The following is a 23,295-nucleotide window of genomic DNA, read 5'->3' as shown; positions in this document are numbered from 1 at the left end:
AGGGTAAGATGAACACTACAAAAATCAGTGTAAAAGTGCCATTTATGTGTTACAGTACAGAACTTTAAAACTAGCCAGTGAAATATAAACAAGCTTTATTTTTATAACATATTCTATCTAAATTCACAAATGCAGTTTTTCTATTGTTGCTATACATATGCCTACATGTGATATGAGGTTATAGGTAGCACCAGCAGTATTCTTTTATAAATGTACTACAGTATCTTACTGTATTTCACAATATGCTTTATATGTACATTTTAAATTATATGTGTTAATAAAATCTTTCATATGTGTTCAATCAAACTGAAAAAAGGTTTATATTAAAATAAGTATTGAATCATTTATAATATAACTGAAAAAGAGAAAAAACAAATCATACTAATAATATTAAAATTAAGCAAGCAAATTAATGAAGCTTTTTACTGATGTAAGCATCATCAGAAATGAATGACATTTGAAAAATAAATAGTACATAAATATAATTTCTGATGAAATTATCAGATTATATGGCAGATTTCTGTTGCCCACACTAATCTTCATAATTATTACATTAAATTTATTAAGAAATGAAATGGATTTAATAGATGATCAGCTAAAACCATTTAAAAATAATCCTCATTCAAGACACTATAAATCTCTTCATAGTAATTCCCCAGAGCGCAGAAAAGTTAGAGAAAAATAATATCCACTGCAGGATGATACAAGAGGCCAGGGCCAGGAAGCTGGCTTTGAAGTCAAAGAAAAAACTCAGTGAGGCTGAGGATATATATGATGGGAGGAGATTATGGAAGGGAGGTCACAGAGTGCATATTTGGAAAACAGCTGAAGTGACCTTAACTGGGCCATGTAAACACCATAAAACAGTCACTTATTTCTTTAAACAACTCATTTTTCCAATGTCAAACTGCTCATTTCTGAGAAAGAATCCTAGTATTCTGCAAAAGGAAAGTCTCTCTCCCTTTCACTGAGTAGAGCTTACCTTTCCTCTACCAGATCAGAGTAGAGCGCATCCATTTAAGTGGTTCCCCCTCAAACAATCATATTTTACCTTAGGTTATACTACAAATGGATGCACACCACTTACCTAGAAGGGGAAAAGCAACCTCTGTCCCCTCATCAGTGCGTTCTGAAAAGGATAAGTAAGGGAAGAAATCATAGGTCTTTTCATCTATTTACTGTTTGATAATCTAGTCTATCCCCAGAGGTTATTATTGATTTCCCCAACATACTATGCTCTGCTTTTTGCTAAATAGCTCTAAAGAAAGATACTAGATGGCTTTCCATAATCTTTAATTGGATTTTCCCTTTAGGCAATTTTAACCCATTAATCTTAACAATATCTCCTAAAATGATACCAAAGAATTCCTTTTCCACTTTGTTATTTACATCCTTCAAATATTTGTAACTTTATGTTCTTTTTTAATCACTGCTAAAGAAAACGTAAGACAGGTGTTCTTTACATACTGCCTCATAAATTATCTCTCCTAACCCCTAATTATTCACATTGCTACTCTCTGAACTATTTCAAATCTCAAGGTAATGAAGTGTCCAAAACAGAAAGCAGTATTCCAGGTGTGGTCTCACCAGAATATGAAAGAATCTATTATCCTTCTTGCTCCACTTCTCTACATATGCCATCCAAAAACCTCAATAGTGTTTTGCTGCCAGACCACATTTTAAACAAATACCTAATGTGCTTTCCACCAGAACTCCTAAGTATTTACAGGGATTTAAAATTTTCCACATTTTTTTCTTTATATTTAAAAAAAATTATTTTAATTTTCCACATTTTTTTCTTTACATTTTCTTTACATTTAAAAAAAGAAAGAGGCTTTTATACCTTATTTCTCCCTTGACCCACCTCCCCTTCCCCAAAACTAAAAAATCCAGATGCATATGAATATTTATTCTTATATAAAAGATATTCTATCCTCTCACTGCAACTATTGCCCTATGTTCACAGATGTTATTTATGGCCAACTTGCAGTTTTATATTACTAGCAAACTTTCTAACAACCTATTGAGTTTTTCCCCCTGGTCATTAAAGACAGGGTAAATCCCAAGGACAATGTGAATTTGCTCTCAGAGAAAACTGGAAGAGATCTAGAAATATAAAAAATATATTCTCCCCAAAACAACCATCTCATGAAATCCAGAAATGTAGCTCTCCTACCTTAATACTGCTTTTTAAGAGGACACCTACCAGTAGTGATGTATTCAGCAACTAGTTCGGACTCTACCACGGCAATTGATGGACTCTCAGGAGAATGTCTCTTTTCCTGGGTCATCTGAATAGGCACTGCCATTTGACTCAAGTCAATAGTGGGTTGTCTTGGTTTAGATTCCAATTTTTCCTTTACTGTATAAAAAAGTCAGGGGAAAAATTAACTTTTATTACAAACAAGTACTAAAACCAGAGTTGTTCTCGGGAATAATGAACAAGACCTCTGGGGTGCCACATGGGCAGTAACTAAGGAGTCAGTGAATTGAAAACAAAAAAGCAGACTACTATGTATGGCTGTAGAGTGCACAACTTGTGCAACCATACCCAGTAGCCTAGCAAGAACTCATATGCAATCAGACTAAAATCCGCCCCTATTATCACTAGGCCAAACAATTGCATCTGTTTCCCCTGTACATACTCCCCTTAGAACATTTCCTTTACCCTTCTTCAAGGCAGTACCTGGTATTGTGGAGTTCACCAACCTGAAAACAAAGGGTGAGTAAGCAGTACACAGCATGATTTGCTCTAGGGCACACCTGCCCAGAAGAGCACAACACAGTGAATAGTGACCAGTTTAATTTGATCTATTAAAAATTCAAGATAATCTCCAAAGAAATGTTACAATATTTTTAGTGACTCTTAAAGAATAAAAATTTTCAGTGTCAGGAAAATATGGCCTCTCTGTTACTGCAAAAATGTCAATGGAATGGTCTGGAGTCAAGAATGGTTTCCATGGATAGAATAACTTTCTATATTATCACTTTTTCTATCTAACCAAAATCATTTGGTTTCTACCCTCTATAAGGCTTTAATGGAAATAGCTGAGTATGTAAAAGATAAGGAGCTGAGGAAACGCCTAAAGCCAAAAATAACACCAATAGAAAGATTAACCAAAGACTTACAATAAAAGCTAGTATTCTTTGGGTAGTGTAGAGTGGATGTTACAAACAAATAGTAACCAGTAATTAAGTACACTGAATGATCATTCAGATTATTCTCACCAAGCATATAATGTAACAAAATCAAGATAATCATTTAAACAAAGAAAGCAAAACAAAACCAAAGGAATACAAAAGTCACCCCACAAATAGAGAGGACATTGAACTAGGAATCAAAAGACATGGACTCTCACTTTGCCACTAACCAACTGGGTAACCTCTCTAGGTCTCGGTTTATTTATCCATAATGAAAGGGTTGGATGAGATCATCGCTAAGGTCCCTTAAATACTCTGACAATATTTGACCTATTATAATAAAAAAGTCAGTATAACTAACACAGTTTTGCCTAGAGCTTATCAAAGATATTTAGTAACTAGAAATACTGATTGGATCTTGTTAAATAAGAATAGCTTTGCATGGAAGCTCAAGTTGTTAAATTACACAAAGAAGTATGAAGATAAAAAAACAAATTAGAATGCTAGCAAGGCCATTAATGGTGTTTTAGGACCACAAAACTGCCCCATCAATATCAAGGAGGATGGCAGGGGCCCTCCAATCTGCCTCCTACTATTCTTGAATAGAACTGGCAACTGTACTGCATTTATCTCCGTGCTTAGAACTGATAGACCTACTCCTTTCTGGTGACAAAAGGCAACAGGATTGTCCATTTTAAGCAGGAGACAGAGAAGAAAGAGCTCTGCCATTTTTTTCTTCTTTCTACTGATTATAGTCTGTCTATCCTTCAGTACTCCTGTGAACATCCTAATGAACTGACAAGTAAACAGACTGCACCAATGATTATAGACAAGTCCAGAGGGGGGAAATGTGCTCAAATAATAACAAAGAAAATATAACAGTAGTAGTATTTTAGCACAACCCATCTCTAGAGAAAACATGCTTCATTCAATTGAGCATGTGAATTCATACCTGTTGTCTGTTGGAGTTCTAACAGAGCTTTGATTGTTGAAGTAGCTGATTGTGATTCACTGGATACATCCTGATAAATTATGGTGGGGCTAGTCTCCATTGCAATCTCATGTTCTGACCAATCCTGACGCCGGGAAGCAATTACATGAACTACAGGCTGGGAATCTGTTTTATATTAGTTAAAAAAAAAAAACCCTATAAACAAAGTTTCTCTTAAAAAAAAACAATTTGTTTTTTTTTTAATCTTTGTTTTACTATAAACTTCATGCTTTATCTCCCCAAGAAGACTGTAAGCCCCCAGAGGGCATAATGTCTTTCATGTCTGTATTCACTTATTCATTCACTCACTGATTCAACAGACTAGGCACCCATGTGCCTGAGTCAACATTTGGCACTGAGGATATAAAGGAGCTCACAGAATAATCAAAGGATGCTCAAGAAGCACACAATCTGGTTGGAGAGACAGACATGTAAAGAGACAAATTACAATTCAATGTTATAATTGCTATAATAAATAGGTGTGCGTTTGTGTGGGTGGGTGCATGTTTGTGTACAGTAAGAACAAAACGCTGTATGAGTCTTGTTTTCCCCAGTGCACCTAAAAATGTGTTCTGTATTATAACCTGAGCATTCACTGAACACTTATTGGATGGCTGAGTTACTGAAAGGAAATCCTGTCCATGACAACAAGAATGGATAAATGATCTAGAAGTAGCATGATATGACACGTATAACATTTGGAGTTCAAAGGCTTATGTTACAGTCCTAGCTCTACCAATTATCAGCAAGTTAATTCTCTGGGTCTTAGTATCATTATTTCTAAAATGGCAATACTAAAATTACCTCTCTACCTCACAGGATTTCTAAGGATATAATGAAATGACGTACATAAAAGAGCTTTATAAACTATGAAGGACAATAGAAGTGTTTTATTTTGTTGTTGTGGGTTGAAAAGTTCTAAGCCTTTTTGTTAGTTTCCAAATAAATTATAGCCCTAACTCAAGGCGTATTATATTCATGCTATATAAGTATGCATGTAAATACTAAATACACATCAAATCAAACAACAAATTATTTATTGAGTTTTCCATCTACAGAATAAGTAGGTTGTATTAGACTATTGTTAAGTTCCTAAACTCCTTGGTCCAAGATACCACACAGGAAATTATACAGGCTATAAAAGCATGACTCTTACTCCCAAGTTTAGATTATAATGGAGGAGACATAAAATAAAGATATACATATAGCTTTGTATTTTGGGATAAAGTCAAATGATTAGGGCAAATAGGGCAACTATATAGAAAGAAAAAGACTATTGTGAATTGGAATGGTCAGTGAAAGCATCACAGAAAAGAATTCATGCAGCCCTAAAACCAAGAATAAACAACTCAAGTTCAACCTTCTATGAACTTTGTATTTTCAAAAACCACAAAGTTGTCCAAAAAGGTAAAGCGGGGGGGGGGGGGAATGACTCTTAAAAAAACAAAAACAAAAAAACTGTCTTCCTAAAGAAAATAAAATCAATATACAAAATATCTGGAATTTTTATTTACCATTAACAAATTGTATTTCCGCTCCCCACCCTAGCCTCTAAACACTAGGTAGAATATATACCACACCAGGGATGTATAATTTCCATTAAACTTTCAAAAAAAATCTAGATGACTGAAGGACAATATCCCGTAGTAATATCAAATGCCACATGAGGCATATAACAGTTTTTCTTTACTCATTCTAAGTTGATATATAGAATTTAAACTTAAGAGAACTGATTATATTAGGGAATCATTAGTTTTATATAAACTAAGTTCTCAATTTTAAGAATTTCTCATGATGCTATAAGTACCCCTGGCTAGGTGAGAGGACCTATAGGCAAAGAATGACTTTGCAACCCAACTCTGTAAAATACACACACTGAATACCCAGAAGAAAGCAAAAACTGCACCGGTAGAGAGATAAGGTAGAATAAGACTGGAAAAGGAGAACAAATTTCCACATGGGACCACCTGTCAGAGACATCACCCCACATAACATCATCCCATAGGGACTGGGGAGATTGGTCTTTCTCTTTCTGCCCATACTCAGAAAGTGTAGCTGACCATACAAAGCACCAATGCAGCAACCCCAAATGCTGTGACACAGAATGAGGGTGTGAACCTAAATGTGAAAAACATTCCTTGAGTGATTTTCCTCTCTACTTTTGGCTTATGCTTAGACTAGATAAATCTACTGCCTACCAAGTCTGATGCTGGGGTCAGAGTGCAATGACTGAGACACCAGGAGCCTGATCTAACAGTTCCATTTGATTATGCAGTGTGCATCCATCTAGACTTTCCTATGTCTCTTGAGGATGATGGCCTACTGACCCTCAGATATCTTTCCCCACAGGTCATTTAACAAATATTTATTGGGCATCTACTACATGTTAGGTACTAGAGATAAACACTGTATTGCTATATTCAAAGGCAGATTCAGGCATCTCTATGGAAGAATGTCTCCTATGTCTTTACAATAAAAAGCCTATATCACATTTGCAAAGAATCATAAGAACTCTCAGCTAGAAAAGACAATCTAAAAGTATACTATCATCAATGATAGTATGATCATTGATAGATGATGATATCATCAACTATCATCAAGTAATACTATCATCAATCCTATGCTAAAATCTTCAAAATATCCCTAACAATCTAGGAATCCCACACCACAGAACTCACTGTTTTCTAAGACAGTTTCTTTCCATCTTTGCACTGTTAGGACAATTAGAAAATTTTCTTATATAGAGTGGAAACAGGTCTTCTGATCGCTACTCAATGGTTCTAGTTCTGTCCATGTACCTACCAAAGACCAATTCTTTTCCCTCTTCCATGTCACAGTCCTCAAGATAACTGACAACAGTTCCGTGTCCCCCACAACCCCACCCAATTTTCATCTTCTCTTCTCCATGATAAATGTCCTTTCTCCACCTACCATTCTTCATATAAAATGATTCCCAGATGCCTTATGCATCTAAACCATCTCTTCTAAACTAAACCCAAGATGTCTATATCCCTTCCATGATATAATAGGTACCTTCCCTCTGAAGTACTGTCATAAAGCCCAAGGTCTTCACAGTACTTAACTGCTTATACAGCTTTGCCCCACATGTTCCAGAGAACATTAATTCCTCAAGATGTTCTGCAAAAGGGACTTCCCTGGTGGCGCAGTGGTTAAGAATCTGCCTGCCGATGCAGGGGACACGGGTTCGAGCCCCGGTCCGGGAAGATCCCACATGCCGCAGAGCAACTAAGCCCCTGCGCCACAACTGCTGACCCTGTGCTCTAGAGCCCACGAGCCACAACTACTGAATCCGCATGCCTACAGCCCGTACTCCGCCACAAGAAAAGCCACTACGATGAGAAGCGTGCGCACCACAATGAAGAGTAGCTCCCACTCATCGCAACTAGAGAAAGCCCGTGAGCAGCAACAGACCCAACACAGCCAAAAGTAAATAAATAATTTTTTTTAAAAAAGATGTTCTGCAAAAGAAGGGTTCCATGGTCAAAAAAGTTGGGGGCATTTTACATTATATCCTTCATCTTTCACAACATATATTAGCATATAATGGCCCTGAAAAGTTCTGCAATAAGTATGTTTTGCTTAACCTCGATTTATTCCTCACCCTTACCATGACCTACCAAGATCATGAAGCTTCTGGAAAAACCATCCTAGAAACCAAGTTGTGGCCTACTTAAAGCAATGTCTTTACAGGATGCATTTTTATATTTGCCTCATGCCATGTTCCATCTTAAATCCTTACTCTTGGTTTTGTCTCCTTTTTCTCTTCCATTTTACTTCACATAATCTTATATTCTAGCTAATCTACCTTAAAACCTTTTGGAAATAAAGAGAATATAAATAAAGAAAACTTTTAACATTTTTTCTTTCTTTTTTAAAAAAAATCTATAACCCAATAAGCCCAATAACCCTATTCCCAAGTGAGAAAGGGAAAATAAGAAGATCCAAATAGGAAGGAAAGCTCAGGCGCTGTGGAAGGCATACGGTCCAATCTTCAGTAAGTGATCTAGGCAAGTATGACCTTGAACTATTAGGGTTGGTCATCTAGCTATCAGTATGTAAAAATACTTCAGGGGTATACAGCTTAAAAGGCCCACCCACTAGGTTAGGGGAAACGCCAAAAAGGAAAAAATGTTTTGGACTCAGGCAACAGAAATTAGTTTATAAGGCTGAAGTTTAACTCCGTATCACAGTTATTATGGTTGCTGTTCTGCTGTTTGTTCATTCAGGGACTTTTACTGGGTGTCTACTTAGAGCTAGCTAACCTCTTCGCTAATTATTGAATATATAGAGATGAATATGATCCTTGCCTTTGAGAAGCTAGTAGCCTAGTGGAAAGGAAAATAATTATATTAAACAAACAAAAAAAAGTACAAAATAAAATGATCAATGATAAAATAGCTGGTAGTACAAAGCAACTTCGGAAGCGTAGTATATAGAAGGAGTGATGAACCCTCCTAGGGTGATCAAGGAAAGTGCCACAACAAGGTGAAGGTGAAGGTCTCTATTCTAGACTGTGAGGAGATTGTTCAGAAATAAGGTATAAAAAAAAAAAGAAGAAAGAAATAAGGTATAAGGCCTAAATTGCTCCTCCTTGCGGGTGGGGAATGGTGGGGAAAGTTTCGAAACCACAAGTAGAATCAAGAAATTCCTTGGCATAAAAGACATCCTTATTCTAAGACTTGTGTAAAGGAAGTCACCAGAAAAAGGATATGAAGTCAAGCAAAGTTGATTCATTATTACAGTAGAATGCCAACTATCTAACAAATAATGGGCTTTAGAAAATTATCAATGGATGCTTAAACTAGTAGATAAATGTTTTATGAGGAATATGATATTTATATAGTCTCAAAGCATCTCCCATAAATTACCATTAATCTCAGAGGGAAATATGGTAACTTCATAATGCAAAAAAAACGGGAAGACATCATCTTAATTAACCAAGAGATCGACATTAACGTCATCAATATTGGGACAAACTGACATCAGTGCCTCCTGATAAGACAAAGCTAAGGATATATCACATCTGTGGAATTCCTGCTGAATCAAATGATAAAGAAAAGAAACATCAGACAATACCAAATTGAAGACTATTCTACAAAGTAACTGATTATTTCCTTCAAAAATGTCAAGATCAAGAAACACAAAGAAAGGCTGGAGGATTATCCAAATTTAAGGGGAAAAAAGAGCCATGACAATTAAATGCAACTAAATGTAATGCATGATCCTAATTTGGATTGTGGACTGGTGGGGGGGGCGGGTGGTGGTAAAACTTCAAAGAACATGATTGGACAGCTGATGACATTTGAGTGGATTGTAGATTACAGAACTGTAACTTCATATGTCTTGATTTTGATAACTGTATTTTAGTTATGAACAGACTAACCCTTAAGAAATATAAACCTACAAATGTAAGTATTTAGAGGTAAAGGACATAATATCTACAACTTGCTCTCAAATGGTTAAAAAATTTAAAAATTATAGACACAGGGAGGACAGAAAGAGAATCAACAACAAAGCAAATAGGGCAAAATATAAATAAGTGGTGAATCTAGGTAAAGAATATACACAGGAGTTTTTTTTTTTTTTCGGTACATGGGCCTCTCACTGTTGTGGCCTCTCCCATTGCGGAGCACAGGCTCCAGACGCACAGGCTCAGCGGCCATGGCTCACGGGCCCAGCCGCTCCGCGGCATGTGGGATCCTCCCAGACCGGGGCACGAACCCGTGTCCCTTGCATTGGCAGGCGGACTCTCAACCACTGCGCCACCAGGGAAGCCCACAGGAGTTCTTTTTAATCCTCTTGCAACTTTTTGTAAGTTTGAAATTACATTAAAAGTTACTAAAAAGAGGTGCACTAAAAACTACAAAAGCGATATAAAGAAAGAATGGACTCTTATATAGTGCTTCTATTCCCCGTTAAGTATGACCCTCTTATACCTTGAAAACCAAACATAAGTCTTAGACTGATCAAAACCTTTATCCCTTTCCCTGGCGGTCCAGTGGTTAAGATTCTGCATTTCCACGGCAGGGGGCGTGGGTTTGATCCCTGGTCGAGGAGCTAAGATCCCACATGCCCTGAGGTGTGGCCAAAAAAACCCCCAAAAAACCCAAAAAAGCCCTTTATCCCTTTCTCTTAAATCATAGCATATGTATTCCCAGTCCCTTGTCTTTGTGAGAATGTACTAAGGAACTATACAAGGATATGGTGAGAGGAGTAAATGCAGACTATAAAAACTGGCTTTATAGGCAACTATATTACATATACCTACTTTGAATGGTGAATTTTTTCTGTATTACAGAATATTTTAAAAAGAAGTAATATGCAATGAAAGATAAACAACAAAAATAAATGAGGCCATATATAATAACAGATCAAAGAGCAGAAAACTTTACACTCAATCAGTTCCAAAAATAGCCAAATTTTTGTCCCTTTCTTAGAATGAAAATTGAAGGCTCACTAATGAAATGGCATGTTAGGGAAGTAATGATTGGCTTATAGCTCTCTTGGGAAAAAACTAGCAATTTCAAAAGATAACCTGAGATTATGTATACACAGACATCTACTGTTCAGGTCCCCATTTCAGCACCAATTCATAACCTAAACATTTTACTGGCCCACTATGAAAATATTTCTCAAGGGAAAAAAAAGGCTGGTATTATTCAAATAACTACAGACTTAAAAATAAAAGAGGGAAAAAAACATCTGATGAGTTAAACTAAGAATGGAATCTATACATATCAAATCAGTAAGTCTAAAAGAAATAGAGAATAAGCATCATCTTACTATAACTAGACATAAACTGATTCATAATCAATACAGAATAATAAATTAAATCTTAGCAAATTGATTCAGAAAATATTACTATTATTGATAATATGCAGAAGAAAATTATCCATTTTCTAAAATGAGTGCCATATTGTCTGTTTGTTAAAATCAACATTTTAATTTTTAACTGATGAGTTTTCAAAGACCATTTCAAATGCTACCTCCTTCATGAAGCTTTCTCATGAAGTTTAATACATAATATAAACTAATAAATAAATGTCAAATTGAATTAATGGAATAATCAGCAATGTGAACCATTAGTAAGACTAATCTAGGAAGATTCCACTGAAGAGTTAAAATAATAATTCCTGCACAATATGAAGAAGCTGTATTAGAAAAGTGAAGGTGCCAAGAAAGCATTCCAGAGACAATAATGGAGAGGTGAGGAGAGGAAATGGAGTGAGTGAGGAATGATCAAGAGAAGATAAACAGTTTTGTTTGGATATATCAGAGCTTCTAAGTACAGGTATAAATATACTACCTGACAATATGGGTGGTTAAGGTAACTGACAGACATGGGTACTAGATTTGTAGAAAGTCTCAAAGCTTATGATCATGAGTCTATTTCAAATGACTTCCTAGAACAACATAATTAAAATAGCACTAAGGATAATGATTTTCCCTATGATGGAGTCTGGCTTCATAGCACCTTCCTTATAATTAGGACAACCATATAATTATCACTAAACTGGAACACTTTTGAGAGTGAAAGCGAATGCTATTAATAATTATTCTAGAACAGAAATAAACTAAGACTTGTCCCATGCAAACTGCAATGTATGATCACCCACTTACAGCCCACTTATGGCCCCATCTCTGACCACCTTGATCCTTTCTCAAGATTCAGCAACAACCATTTCAAAAGGTATATTCACTTTCTTGCATACTTCTCCTACTTACTCAAAGCAAACAGAAGGAATCACAGCTCTATCCAGTTTGATGATACCTACCTGCCAAAATCATCATCTAAAATTTACCAATTACTTGATGAACATATGCCAAGCAGGAAAGAATGGTAATAAGCCTTACCAAAAACAAAACTTCAGCTCACTGATTACATATCAAACAAAAGACAATAAAATCAAAAGAACTAACAAGTCAAAGCATACATGTTTATTTGAGATCCCTAGATTCAACTATTTTAGGACTAGGGCACTATGTCAGCAGTAATTACATAAATCAGAAGTAAAATGGATCTTACCTTGGGAACTTTGGGAGGACTCCGTAGAAGAGGAACTACTATCTGTATAACTCTGTGGTTCTTCTTTTCCCTCCTGAATAGATGAATTACCAGCCTCTGCCACCCTGGATGCTTGCTGTAATGTTTCTGTGACCAGCTGCCTTGTTTGTTCACTAACAACTGTAGCTTGAAACGTCACTGGTTTAGGTTTAATAAGAACCTAGAACACAAGCAAAAATACAACCAGTATAAATTTAGAGCATTTAAAAAATGCTTAACTTCTAGGTCATGATGAAACAAATATTTTCCTGACACAGAAAACAGTGCTCTGTACATTTATTATACTTTGGGCACAGCACTGTTCATCAAAGACTAATTCAATCTATGAACAAATTATAGCAGGCCACATACAAAATTTCAAGCGGTACATGCTACATTACAACAGCTATGATTCTAACAAGAGCCTTTGACCCTGTTTTTTCTTGCCTGTAATGACTTCAGGAGTCATTTTACAGTCTGTAGGCTATACAGTAGAAAGATAGTCACAAACTAAGGATGGCAGAACAGAAAGACACAAGGAGCCTAGATTCCCAGGGGAATTTTTGAGTCACAATAACAGTCCAGGATTTCCTTCCTCTGAATATTTATCAACATAATAAAAATAAAACCCTAATTTGTTTAAGCCACTGTTCTTCAGGTTTCTTTTCTTTAGCAACCAAATGAAATTCCTAATTAACACAACTGCACAAAGTAAAATTGCTAAGGACCTAAGTCATCTTTGAAGAAATCCCCAGAGGAACACTAATTTAGACAACTATTACAATCGATAAGGAACATGTGATAGATCAACTCTTGGCAAAGGTCAAAACCACAGACACTACAACAAGTGAAATGGGAGAAAAGTTTCACAGTGAACCACTCCACTTCAAAATCTGGACTCTGGGAGTTAACTTCAATTGGGTACATGGAATAAAAATATTATTTCACCACAATTATTTTTTATTTCTCCCATATATAAGTTTCTAAACCTTTTCAGACTCTTTAAGTCACCATTTCCAAAAATTCAAGAATGAAAACATGGGTTATGACTTAGATGATAGAGCAAATGAAACTGTTACAGTTGAAATTTAAAGGCAATTTGAACTTATTAGAAAATCACAAAACTTATTGTTTAGATATGTAAACTATTTGGCTATAATACTGAGGGAACTGATTCTAAAGGCAAATTATTAGTTTATAGGTAAATTAGTAGCTTTTACAAAAATTCTAGGATAGCATTTCTCAACCAAAGCTGACATCGATTCCTTTGATATTCTCAGAAAAGTAAAGTACCTGCAAAATAAACAGTAGCCCAGCAACACAGGATTAAATCCTGAGCCTCAGTTTCCCAGACAAATCTCCAGAAAAGCTCCCTTATCGTTTACTTGTTGAAAAATGAATGGATCTTCAGCTTCTCCATTATTTAGGTTTCAAGTAAATCAAATTTTATAATATCCAAAGTGCTTTCAAAGGCCATATAAGCTTATAAAAAATACTTTTGAGAGATTATGAATAACCATCATCCCTCAACCATCTTCTTCTCAAAAAAACAATATATACCTTCAGCAAATTTTATTCCAAGGGGATTCTTTTTTTTTTTTTCAAAGATTTAATTTTATTTATTTTTTTGGCTGTGTTGCGTCTTCGTTGTTGTGCACAGGCTTTCTCTAGTTGTGGCGAGTGGAGGCCACTCTCGTTATGGTGCGTGGGCTTCTACTTGCAATGGCTTCTCTTATTGTGGGGCACCGGCTTCAGTAGTTGTGGCTCACGGGCTCTAGAGCGCAGGCTCAGTAGTTGTGGCACACGGGCTTAGTTGCTCTGCGGCCTGTGGGATCTTCCCAGACCAGGGATCAAACCCGTGTCCCCTGCGTTGGCAGGCGGATTCTCATCCACCGCGCCACCAGGGAAGTCCTCCAAGGGGATTCTGTTCTCTAAGCTTTGCTCATGACATGACACAAATATTTAAGATGTATATTTTTTTAAGTACTGAAAAGTACTATTTTGAAAACAGATGATTATACACATTCAATCATAACTTTTAATAATCTGATTCTTTAAATATTACTGATCTTTTCTAGGAATTTGAAATATACCAGAGTCAAGAAAAATCACCATATCTTAGCATACCTGTGTTTTCCCTTGCTGCCCATAAACAATTTTTGTTGGGATGATTTTAGCTGCTGGTTGAACTGTGGAACCTATTCCTTTTGGCTGAGTTACAATCATTTTGGTGATGGGTCTTGTAGCAGTGATAATAGCTGGCTTTGCTCCTGTTGGTACCGTCTGAATAGTCTTTTCTCCCTAAATTGAAGTCAGTAAATATATGAGATTTATATGCATTTTTTCACTGAAAATCACAGAAAGGTTTTACCAGGATGATGGGCAAAGGGCTGTAAACTCTGCAACAAAGTACAATGTTTCCAGGTGATCAAAAATCTTAGATCTAGTTGAAATGATCTCAGAAGTCCTCTGACCAACCTTCTGTCCTATGAAGGCATTAAATACTTCTTGGTGAGTGAATTTAAAAAATCACCTTATGTAAGAATACTTATTATACTGTCTCATTCATAGAATATGTACATAAAATAAGAGTCAAAAATTATAGAAGAATATATACTAAAATGCTAACAATGGTTATCTCTAAGTGTTGGGACTATAGGTCTTGTCCCCCCAACATTCATCTTTATTGACGTTTATCTGAAATGAACATATGTGTAATAAAAAAATTACTGTGCATTTTACCAATAGCTAAATGTTCACATACAAAATAAACTACCTCAGTTCCCCAAACATGAAATTATAAGGATATATAGCAGAAGGCCTCTGTGAAACAGTATGGGCAAAAGATGAAATCAGCAGAGATATTAACATTCTTTCTGAGGTTACATGGGAAAATACAAAGAAAAAACATAGGACTTCTCCCACGTCAGCATGTTACTAATATCACTTTAGTCTATTAACTAGATAGTTTAAGCCCATTAACTTTTCACCATTTTCATCTGCTTTATTCTTAAGTACCATTTTCTGGTCAGTTATGGAGTCAATACTTGAGCTTAACTAAATTAAATTCAGATACAGTCATTTTACTAAACTATTAAAATTTTAAAAATTAAAATCCATAAAAAGTAAAGGATCTGAAATTTTTTCACCTTATCAGTTTTTCTTTTTAGTCATCATCACCTAAATGTGTGGCCATCTAAACTTAGCAGCCAGTAAAAACAAAGCACCCAGGTGAGCTGGCAAAAAGGTAATCACTCTGTGAATTTAGAGCTAAATGATTACAAAATTCACATGTTTAAATATCTGCCACAGTTATCTAAGGGAAACATGGAGTGTCTGCCAATCATGTGATTACTTATTTTAATACATGTACACCCTTCACAGCAGCATCTCTGGAAAGAGCTCTAGTTCATTTGCCAAGAGCTGCTAGTTTGCAAGTGGGCATGCCCTTCTATTAAGTAGCTCAATGGGGCCTGTCCAAGTATAATTAAAGACCATTCAAAACCAATCAAAACCAACTAGCAGGCTATTTTTTGAAAAAGCTCTTCTGGTGTGTGTGTGTGTGTGTTTATGCATACACAGGTAAGCAAGTTATGAGTACAGGTACATGTACATATGTGGTTAAGCTGATGGTCTTATACTCTGATCTGCTTGTTTGACTATCATTTCCTGTGTCAAACTGTTGCTATTAGATGTATATAGCAGCTAGTACTCACACACACTATTCTTAGATCTATGTGACCATAGGACCTAGAGTACATGGCACTCCCCTCTTTTAATATCAAGTTCCATGAAATTACAAACCAAAAGATAAAGCATTCTGAAAATCTGAATTCTAATCCTGGCTTTACTTTTGGCTTACTATGTGAACTAAGGCAAGGAACAATCTATGTTTTCCCACGTGATGAAAAAATCTAATACTAGACCCCTACCAACATTGTAAAGACTGTGATGCCTAGGAAGCTACTAGAGATCAACTACAATGAAGTATAGCATTTTTTTTCTAGCAAAGTAGGGACACTACCAAACCTAGATAGTTAAGTACAAAGAGTAATAACAGTAAGAAAAAAAAATTATTGAGGACTTCCTATGTGCCAGGCACTGTTCTAAGCACTTTCAACAGCTACCAGTTAGTTACTCAACAAATTCACTGGTAGAGATCATCATCCCCAATGTACAAATGAGGAAATTAAGGATGAGAGAAGTCGAATAAGTTAGCCAAAGTCAAACAATTATGATACTCAGAGACAAAGCCTAGGTTTGGCTAACTCCAAATCTCTTAACCTCTTAACAACTGCCTTCAGAACTATAAATGAATCTGTTATTTATTTGATTTTTTTTTCACTAGCTCAAAGACGTAAAAATGAAAGTAACAAATCATTGTCATTAATTTAGTCTTAGTCCCAAATATTTCTCTTTGCCTAGCCTAGGCGAAATACTAGACTGGTATCTATTGGCCAAAAGCAGGAATAAACTGTCCTCTGACAGAAGTCCCTCTGTAGTTAACCCAGTGGAATCTTCCATCTGGACCAAGCTAAGCATCTAAATCATGGTCATAAGCAACTTAGCTATGAACAACATGTTTTAGAAATTACTATAAAAAATGTCATCAGTAGGTGGTGTTTTTTAACAGTTATTACATCACAGCAGGGGTAAATCAAGCCATTCTAGCCATTGTGGGTTCTGAAGTCCTTAGACAAATATTTGTATAGCTGGTCTTTAAAATCCTTAGTGGATTGCTGAGTCTGCAGTTCAAGCTCTTACTTACTCCAGCATTTAGCAATGTTGTGACAACGTTTTTGCCCGGGAGGCCTTGAATGGTGGTTCCTTTTCCTGTAGTCTTTTGCACAACAATCACATTGGGCTTGGAAGTCATTGGGATTGTAGTGATTTTGGTAGTCGTTCCTTAGAGAAGGGGGGAGAAAAGGAGGCCCGAGTTAAGGACTAGTGATATTTGGTTACTTCTGTTTATGTTGTATACAATTAATACATGTAGTTGATGTCATCCCTAGATGACGTGAAAGCTGTCATGAGGATGAAAATGAAGGCCTGGAATAATAAATTACAAGTTGTCCTAGAATGAGAGAATATTAAGAATTGACTCTTACAGCATTCATCTTTTTGGAATCTGAGGGCCTACACACCAAACTCAGAATCTAAAAATATCACTATCTGCTTCCCCATCAATATTCCTCTCCTGACTAGTTAACTGAAACAAATTAGAAGCTCTATTCCATGACAAACATTTCTCCCAAACTCAATGGTATTACCTATGTGACTAGTGTGATAGGAAAACTCTTCAAAAAATAACATAGAAAAGAGGTAAATATGTATCAAAATTCTCATGTAACACTAGACTATAGAGAAAATTGATGAAATGTCATTTATTTTTATGTGACAAGAAAAACACAAAATAAACACAGTCACAGACCAAGTCAGATGAAACGTATACTCATCACCTGCAACACTCTGAAAAGTCAGAGGATGAAACCCTAATTTATATACTTATATATATAAACTTATATTTTCCATCATTAACATCTATGTAGTAGATCTATATCTACTGATCCAAACACATTATTATCTTACCCTCTCCCCCACATCCTTCCACAAACTGCTTCTCTTCCACCTATCAAATCTATCTACCTATCAAATTTATACCCTATATTCTTCTGATTGTTCAAGTTGGAAATCCTGGTGTCAATCTTTGCTTCTTGCCTTGTCTTCATTCTCTGTACCCTCTAACAAAATGAAAGCCCCTTGGCTCCACACTGTATCTTTTCACGCCACTGAGTCCTCAGTGCTTAGCACACACTGTACGGCAATTACTCAAGTAATCATTCAACGAGTATGTGAATGAATTAAATTTGTCACCAACATATGTCTTCTTTCAAAATGTTATCAATGCCAGCTCAATAGACAGGCCCACATCTCTTTCGGCTTCCCATATTTTCTCCCTATTTCAAGTTTCTCTATCATTCAAATAGCTCTGATGCATCCTGCCATAGCAAACATCCTAAAAAAACAAAAAACCTCATTTCACCATATCAAGAACCAACAACATGTGAAATTGGTCAAAAACCTTCCAAATCCCCACTGTATTTAGTTCCAACTTCCTGTCTTGGGTTTCAGAATCCTTTATAATCTGGCCTTAAATCCACCAATTAGATCTTATTTGTTCCTACTCCAAAATACACACCATAAACTCTAGTTTAACAAGTAACTCCTTTTACTATGGCTTCCTATTACCTACCACACAAAGACCAAACTGCTCTGCTTAGCCCTCCAGGTTCCATCAGACCTTAATTTTCAGGATTATCCAATATATACCTCTCCTTCAATGTGCTGGTTTCCACACTGGTCCTTGAGCACACCAATCCCAGTGCTACTTCTGCACCTATAATTTTCTCTGCCTATGAAAACAGGCAAGTCATATTTTTCTGCTATAGGCCTGCACATCATTTATCAAATGACTAAGCACAGAATGGGTACACATTAAAAACACAACTGATTAATATACTCTCAAGAATAAAAGTTAAAATTTAATCTTTTCTACTGAGAAACCTTAGCATTCCTTACTAGTTTTAGAAATAAGATTGCACAAGAATAAGAATATTCTAGTTATATGTCAGTTTTTGGCCATCTTGTTACAATATCTTTATAATACACTTGCCATCATCTAATGCCTCATCAGTCCAAGGTAACATGCTCAGGTAACATAAAAAAGCACTTTTATCCGTGGGCCAGTTTCACAAATGTTTTTCCCTTTACCTGCAGTCTCTGAATAGTGAACTGTTAAGAGCCACAAAAACCAAGCTGCCTCTTATCCACTTACATCAACTTTAACTCTTAATTAACTCCAGTCCCTCATATGTGATTATGATGCCGCCTCTGACAATGCTCCCTCACCAAATAATTGGTTAATAAAAAAGTGTTCTTAGAAAGTAAGCATTAAGAACTATCTCAAGGAAATGTAAACCAAGATTTAACTCCATACCAAAGTACAAGGATCACTTTTTTGACAAAACTTGCTTAACAAATGAATTATATTTATAACTATGAAAATGTCAAATCCTTTCCATTACGGGTGTGTCAATTTATGAGACAGTTGCAAACCAAGTTCACCAGCTTAACAAAATGGGAGGTGGGGGCAATGTTAGAAAACAGAAGAAAAAGGCATAGTATAAGGAAAAGCAAGTACAGCATTATATTACAATTATGAATAAATTAAGAATACAATTTATGACTAGAATTATCAAATTATAAAAGTTTAAAATTTCAATAGCATGTTTCTATATCTCAGGTGACATCTACATTATACTGAAGAAAGAAGTATTACTCATTTAAAAAAAAGTCTTCCTCGGACTTCCCTGGTGGCACAGCAGTTAAGAATTAGCCTACCAATGCAGGGGACATGGGTTCAATTCCTGGTCCAGGAGGATCCTACATGCCGCGGAGCACCTGAGCTCGTGTACCACAACTAATGAGCCTGTGCTCTAGACCCCACAAGTCACAACTACTGAGCCCATGTGCCACAACTACTGAAGCCCACATGCCTAGAGCCCGCGCTCCACAACAAGAGGAGCCACTGCAATGAGAAGCCCGTGCACTGCAACGAAGAGTAGTCCCTGCTCACCCCAACTAGAGAAAGCCCACACGCAGCAACAAAGACCCAACACAGCCAAAAATAAACAAATAAATAAATAAATAAAGTCTTCCTCTATGTTTTCACAGTATTCAGTGTATAGTTCTCATGTTACAAGAGACTATACAAGTTCACCTGTTTAGCATTCTTTAGGGCAGAGAATGCACCTCATGTACATCACGGTGTATCACAGCATCCGACCACATATCTAGTTCATAGCGTATTAGAGAACTCACCTATACATAGTCTTTACTTATAAGGAGTCAAGATACAATGGGTGCAAGTAAATGTGAATCACATTTGGATCATGGGCCATGATACTGACGCATTCCAGAGATTCCTATTCAAAAATAAGATGCCTGTAAAAGTTTGAGCATTATGGTAGGTAGGCTTAAAGAACACAAATTTATTGGCCCAGATTTTACTATTCACAGATTCTTAAATCACTCTGACAATCTTGGTTTTTTGGATAATGTTTTATGTGTTACTTTGCTCAAAGAATGAGCAAATGAATGAACAAATGGACAAGTATATAGACGCAAGCCTTGCCTGGACATTGTACTAAAGATCAAGGGAATCAAAATCAAGTCCTGCCATTGTCAAAGGTTCTCATAATGTCCTTAGAGTCAAGATAATGAGTTTACCTCTACCTCTGGGTTCTGAAGGAACCCATCTTCTGCATAAAATAGGCATGATTTTTCAACAAAGCTCTCCAAAAGACTTACATATCTAATAGTTCTCTCTATATATACACATATAAGTAAATATTTGATTCCATAAGACATGAATTAAATAACTGCAAAAATAGTCATGCCTTCCACTTAATTGCTTATTCTAATAAAAACTTGACCTTTCTAGAAAGCACTTTGAAAGCATGAACTTGCCTTCCAAGATATTATACAAAGAAAATAAAAACTTCACATAATAATTTATGTATAATGATGTTTGTCACAGGATTATTTATGACAAAAAAATTGTTAAGTAATCTAAAACATTCAACAATGAATAAACAGTTAAATCATGGTGCATCGTATGAGAGAACACTGTATAGTAATTAATCTGGGGCAGGGGTGGGGTGTCAAAATACATTTAATGGAATGGGAAAATGATATTATTATATGAAAAAAGATTAAAACTGATAGTATTAGATCTAAATTTAAAAATATACATATATACACAAAAACATTTATACAAAAATCTAAATAGAAAAAGGAATAAACAGAAATATATACACTTAAATTTTAACATATTTCTCTAGATGGCGAAAATTACAGGTTTTTAATTTTCTTTGTATACCTTTCTGTATTTTCCAAATTCCCCACAATAAAGGGGAAAATATCATTTTTTTAAAGCCTTCTATGCTTACAACCAGGTGTTTGAGTTTATTTTAAGAAAAGCATTTCTTTATGGTTGTGGGTTGGTGGGGGCATGGACTCTAGTATCCAGCATCTGATCATGGATGAAGGCAGAAAACTATCTAAATTCATCCAACAAGGCTTACCGGTTTACTGTGAAAAGACAGGGATTGAAAACTACTAATAAACTAACCGATAATCCCAGTATCACAGAGCAACAAGAGTATTATAAAATAAGAAAACTATCTTTATAAAGAATACTGATATGTAACGTAAGGATCAGTTTAAAGCAGTCAGAAATGAGAGAAGTTCTTTAGAATTAAAGTGTCAAATAGTGAAGCAAAGGTTGAGGCAAAATGAGCTCCATGCAATGAATAAAGCTATTTCAGCTGTGAGCCCAGTACATCCTATAGTGCTGAAAAAGTTTAAGAACTCTTCCTCTGTACACCCATACACTTGAAATAGTGACTAACCATGAGTTACTTCATATTTAAAAACAAAGGTGGATGAAGTGTATACATGTGTAGGGTATATATCTCACCGCCTCTTTGCTTCTAGGGCAATGTGCTTGCCTGTATTGCTCTAACCTCATACAAAGCAGCTAAATCATAAGTAAGGTTTGAAAACAGAGGCTTTATGACATGTAGACATTCCTCCAAGCTATATGGTATTAAGAATTCATATGTAAGTAAAGAAAAACCCTTATGGTCATAAAAAGCTATACACTAATAAGAAACATGATAACTTTTTGAAAAATGTTTAAGTATGCGCTCTATACTATTTAAAGATATTGTCAGGTAATAAATTATAATTTGAGTTTTAACTGTGTTATTTAAAATATCCTCTTAAAAGCTGGAGTATGATGATTCTTTCCCTACTGATTTCACCCTCCTCAGTTTGGCAAACATTGAAACTTACACTTAAAAAGTAGAGCCAAATTTACCAGCTTTAAATGTAGTGCTTTATGCCAATACCATGCCCTGCTTTTTTTTTCACTCCTTGAGTTATCAGCACCATCATATTACTGCCAGGAACTTCAATCCCTTCACTTTAAAATGTTAGAACAATTCACCTGGGGCATACAAAATATGGCTAGTCTACAAAAATGGTAGACAGTTAAAGTCCACAGGGCTTGCTTGGTCAGAGATTATTCACATCATTTTAATTAAAAAATAATAATCAATGAAAATGGATACCATGTTAACATTCTAGTTCAGGATACACAACGCAAATATTGCAGGAATAAATGAGCCAATAAAAACCAGGTAAGGTTCCAAAATACCAATAAATATTAGCCTTCACTATCTGAGTAAAACATTTTTAAAAAGTAAATAGCCAATATAAATGGTGAAAAGCAAATAAAAATATTCAAGTATTTTTATTTTTAATATGCTAAAGTGACATTAGTAATTGAAATTATGAGATATGATCCCTCAAACATATTTAGACTAATAAATACTAGTTCTTCCTCTATCTAGCTTGTATGGTTTTGGACAGGTCAAGTTCATCCTCTAAACTTAAATATGTCTGTACCTGTAGACTGGGGCTGATACCAACTATTTCAGAGTTATGAGGTATGAATTGATAAATGGGGCAATACTTTGTAAATGCAAAATCTCTATGCAAATGTAAACCATAATCCTTCCATTCTGATTAAATGCAACTAAATGTTCTAAAACTCTCAAAAGTTTAACATATGAAGATTTAATACTAGAACTAAAAAACTATACTTAATCACTAAAACATCAGGACTAAAAACAAAGCTCTAGATTTCTAAGCAGAAAACTGCGATCAAACAGAATCCTTCCAACAGTGAAATGTTTTTTCCTCTTATTGGTCACCTATACCTTTAATGTACTTCAGATATACCTACCAGAAACTATATTACTGCTAATTATCTTGCCCCCCAAGGTAGCTAATGATTTGGGTACTACTGTAATAATGCTACCACTGGTAGTTTTCACGTAGGTTGCAGCTCCAGGGGTTGCAGCCATCCGACCTATAGATGGGCTCACTGTTGGCCGAGTATAGGTTGCCTGTGTGCCTATAAAAGGGAAAAGCCAAGAGAAAAACTTGTCATAACTTTTAGAAGAATGAC

At 35.6% G+C, this 23,295-nt stretch overlaps 2 protein-coding genes across 5 annotated transcripts in view; one reads left to right on the top strand and one right to left on the bottom strand.

Annotated features, from left to right (window-relative positions):
- Positions 1-23,295, top strand: part of LRRC32 (leucine rich repeat containing 32) — a 353,559-nt gene that overhangs the window by 114,299 nt on the left and 215,965 nt on the right. The window lies entirely within an intron of this gene.
- EMSY (EMSY transcriptional repressor, BRCA2 interacting) overlaps positions 1-23,295 on the bottom strand; it is an 81,611-nt gene that overhangs the window by 11,559 nt on the left and 46,757 nt on the right. For 3 of the 4 annotated variants that reach the window (XM_060160066.1, XM_060160065.1, XM_060160067.1), the window contains 7 exons: positions 23,071-23,241; positions 16,966-17,102; positions 14,325-14,498; positions 12,180-12,378; positions 4,094-4,258; positions 2,207-2,362; positions 1,088-1,129 (listed from right to left, as the gene is read on the bottom strand). In XM_060160066.1, the coding sequence (XP_060016049.1) occupies positions 1,088-1,129; positions 2,207-2,362; positions 4,094-4,258; positions 12,180-12,378; positions 14,325-14,498; positions 16,966-17,102; positions 23,071-23,241 (1,044 nt within the window). The remainder of the gene's footprint in view (positions 1-1,087; positions 1,130-2,206; positions 2,363-4,093; positions 4,259-12,179; positions 12,379-14,324; positions 14,499-16,965; positions 17,103-23,070; positions 23,242-23,295) is intronic. The other variant, XM_060160069.1, reaches the window with a different exon arrangement.

The sequence above is a fragment of the Lagenorhynchus albirostris genome, chromosome 9, assembly GCF_949774975.1.
Source record: "Lagenorhynchus albirostris chromosome 9, mLagAlb1.1, whole genome shotgun sequence".
NCBI lineage: Eukaryota > Metazoa > Chordata > Mammalia > Artiodactyla > Delphinidae > Lagenorhynchus > Lagenorhynchus albirostris.
The sequence above is the reverse complement of the archived record's forward strand: the minus strand, read 5'-3'. Positions and strand labels throughout refer to the sequence as shown.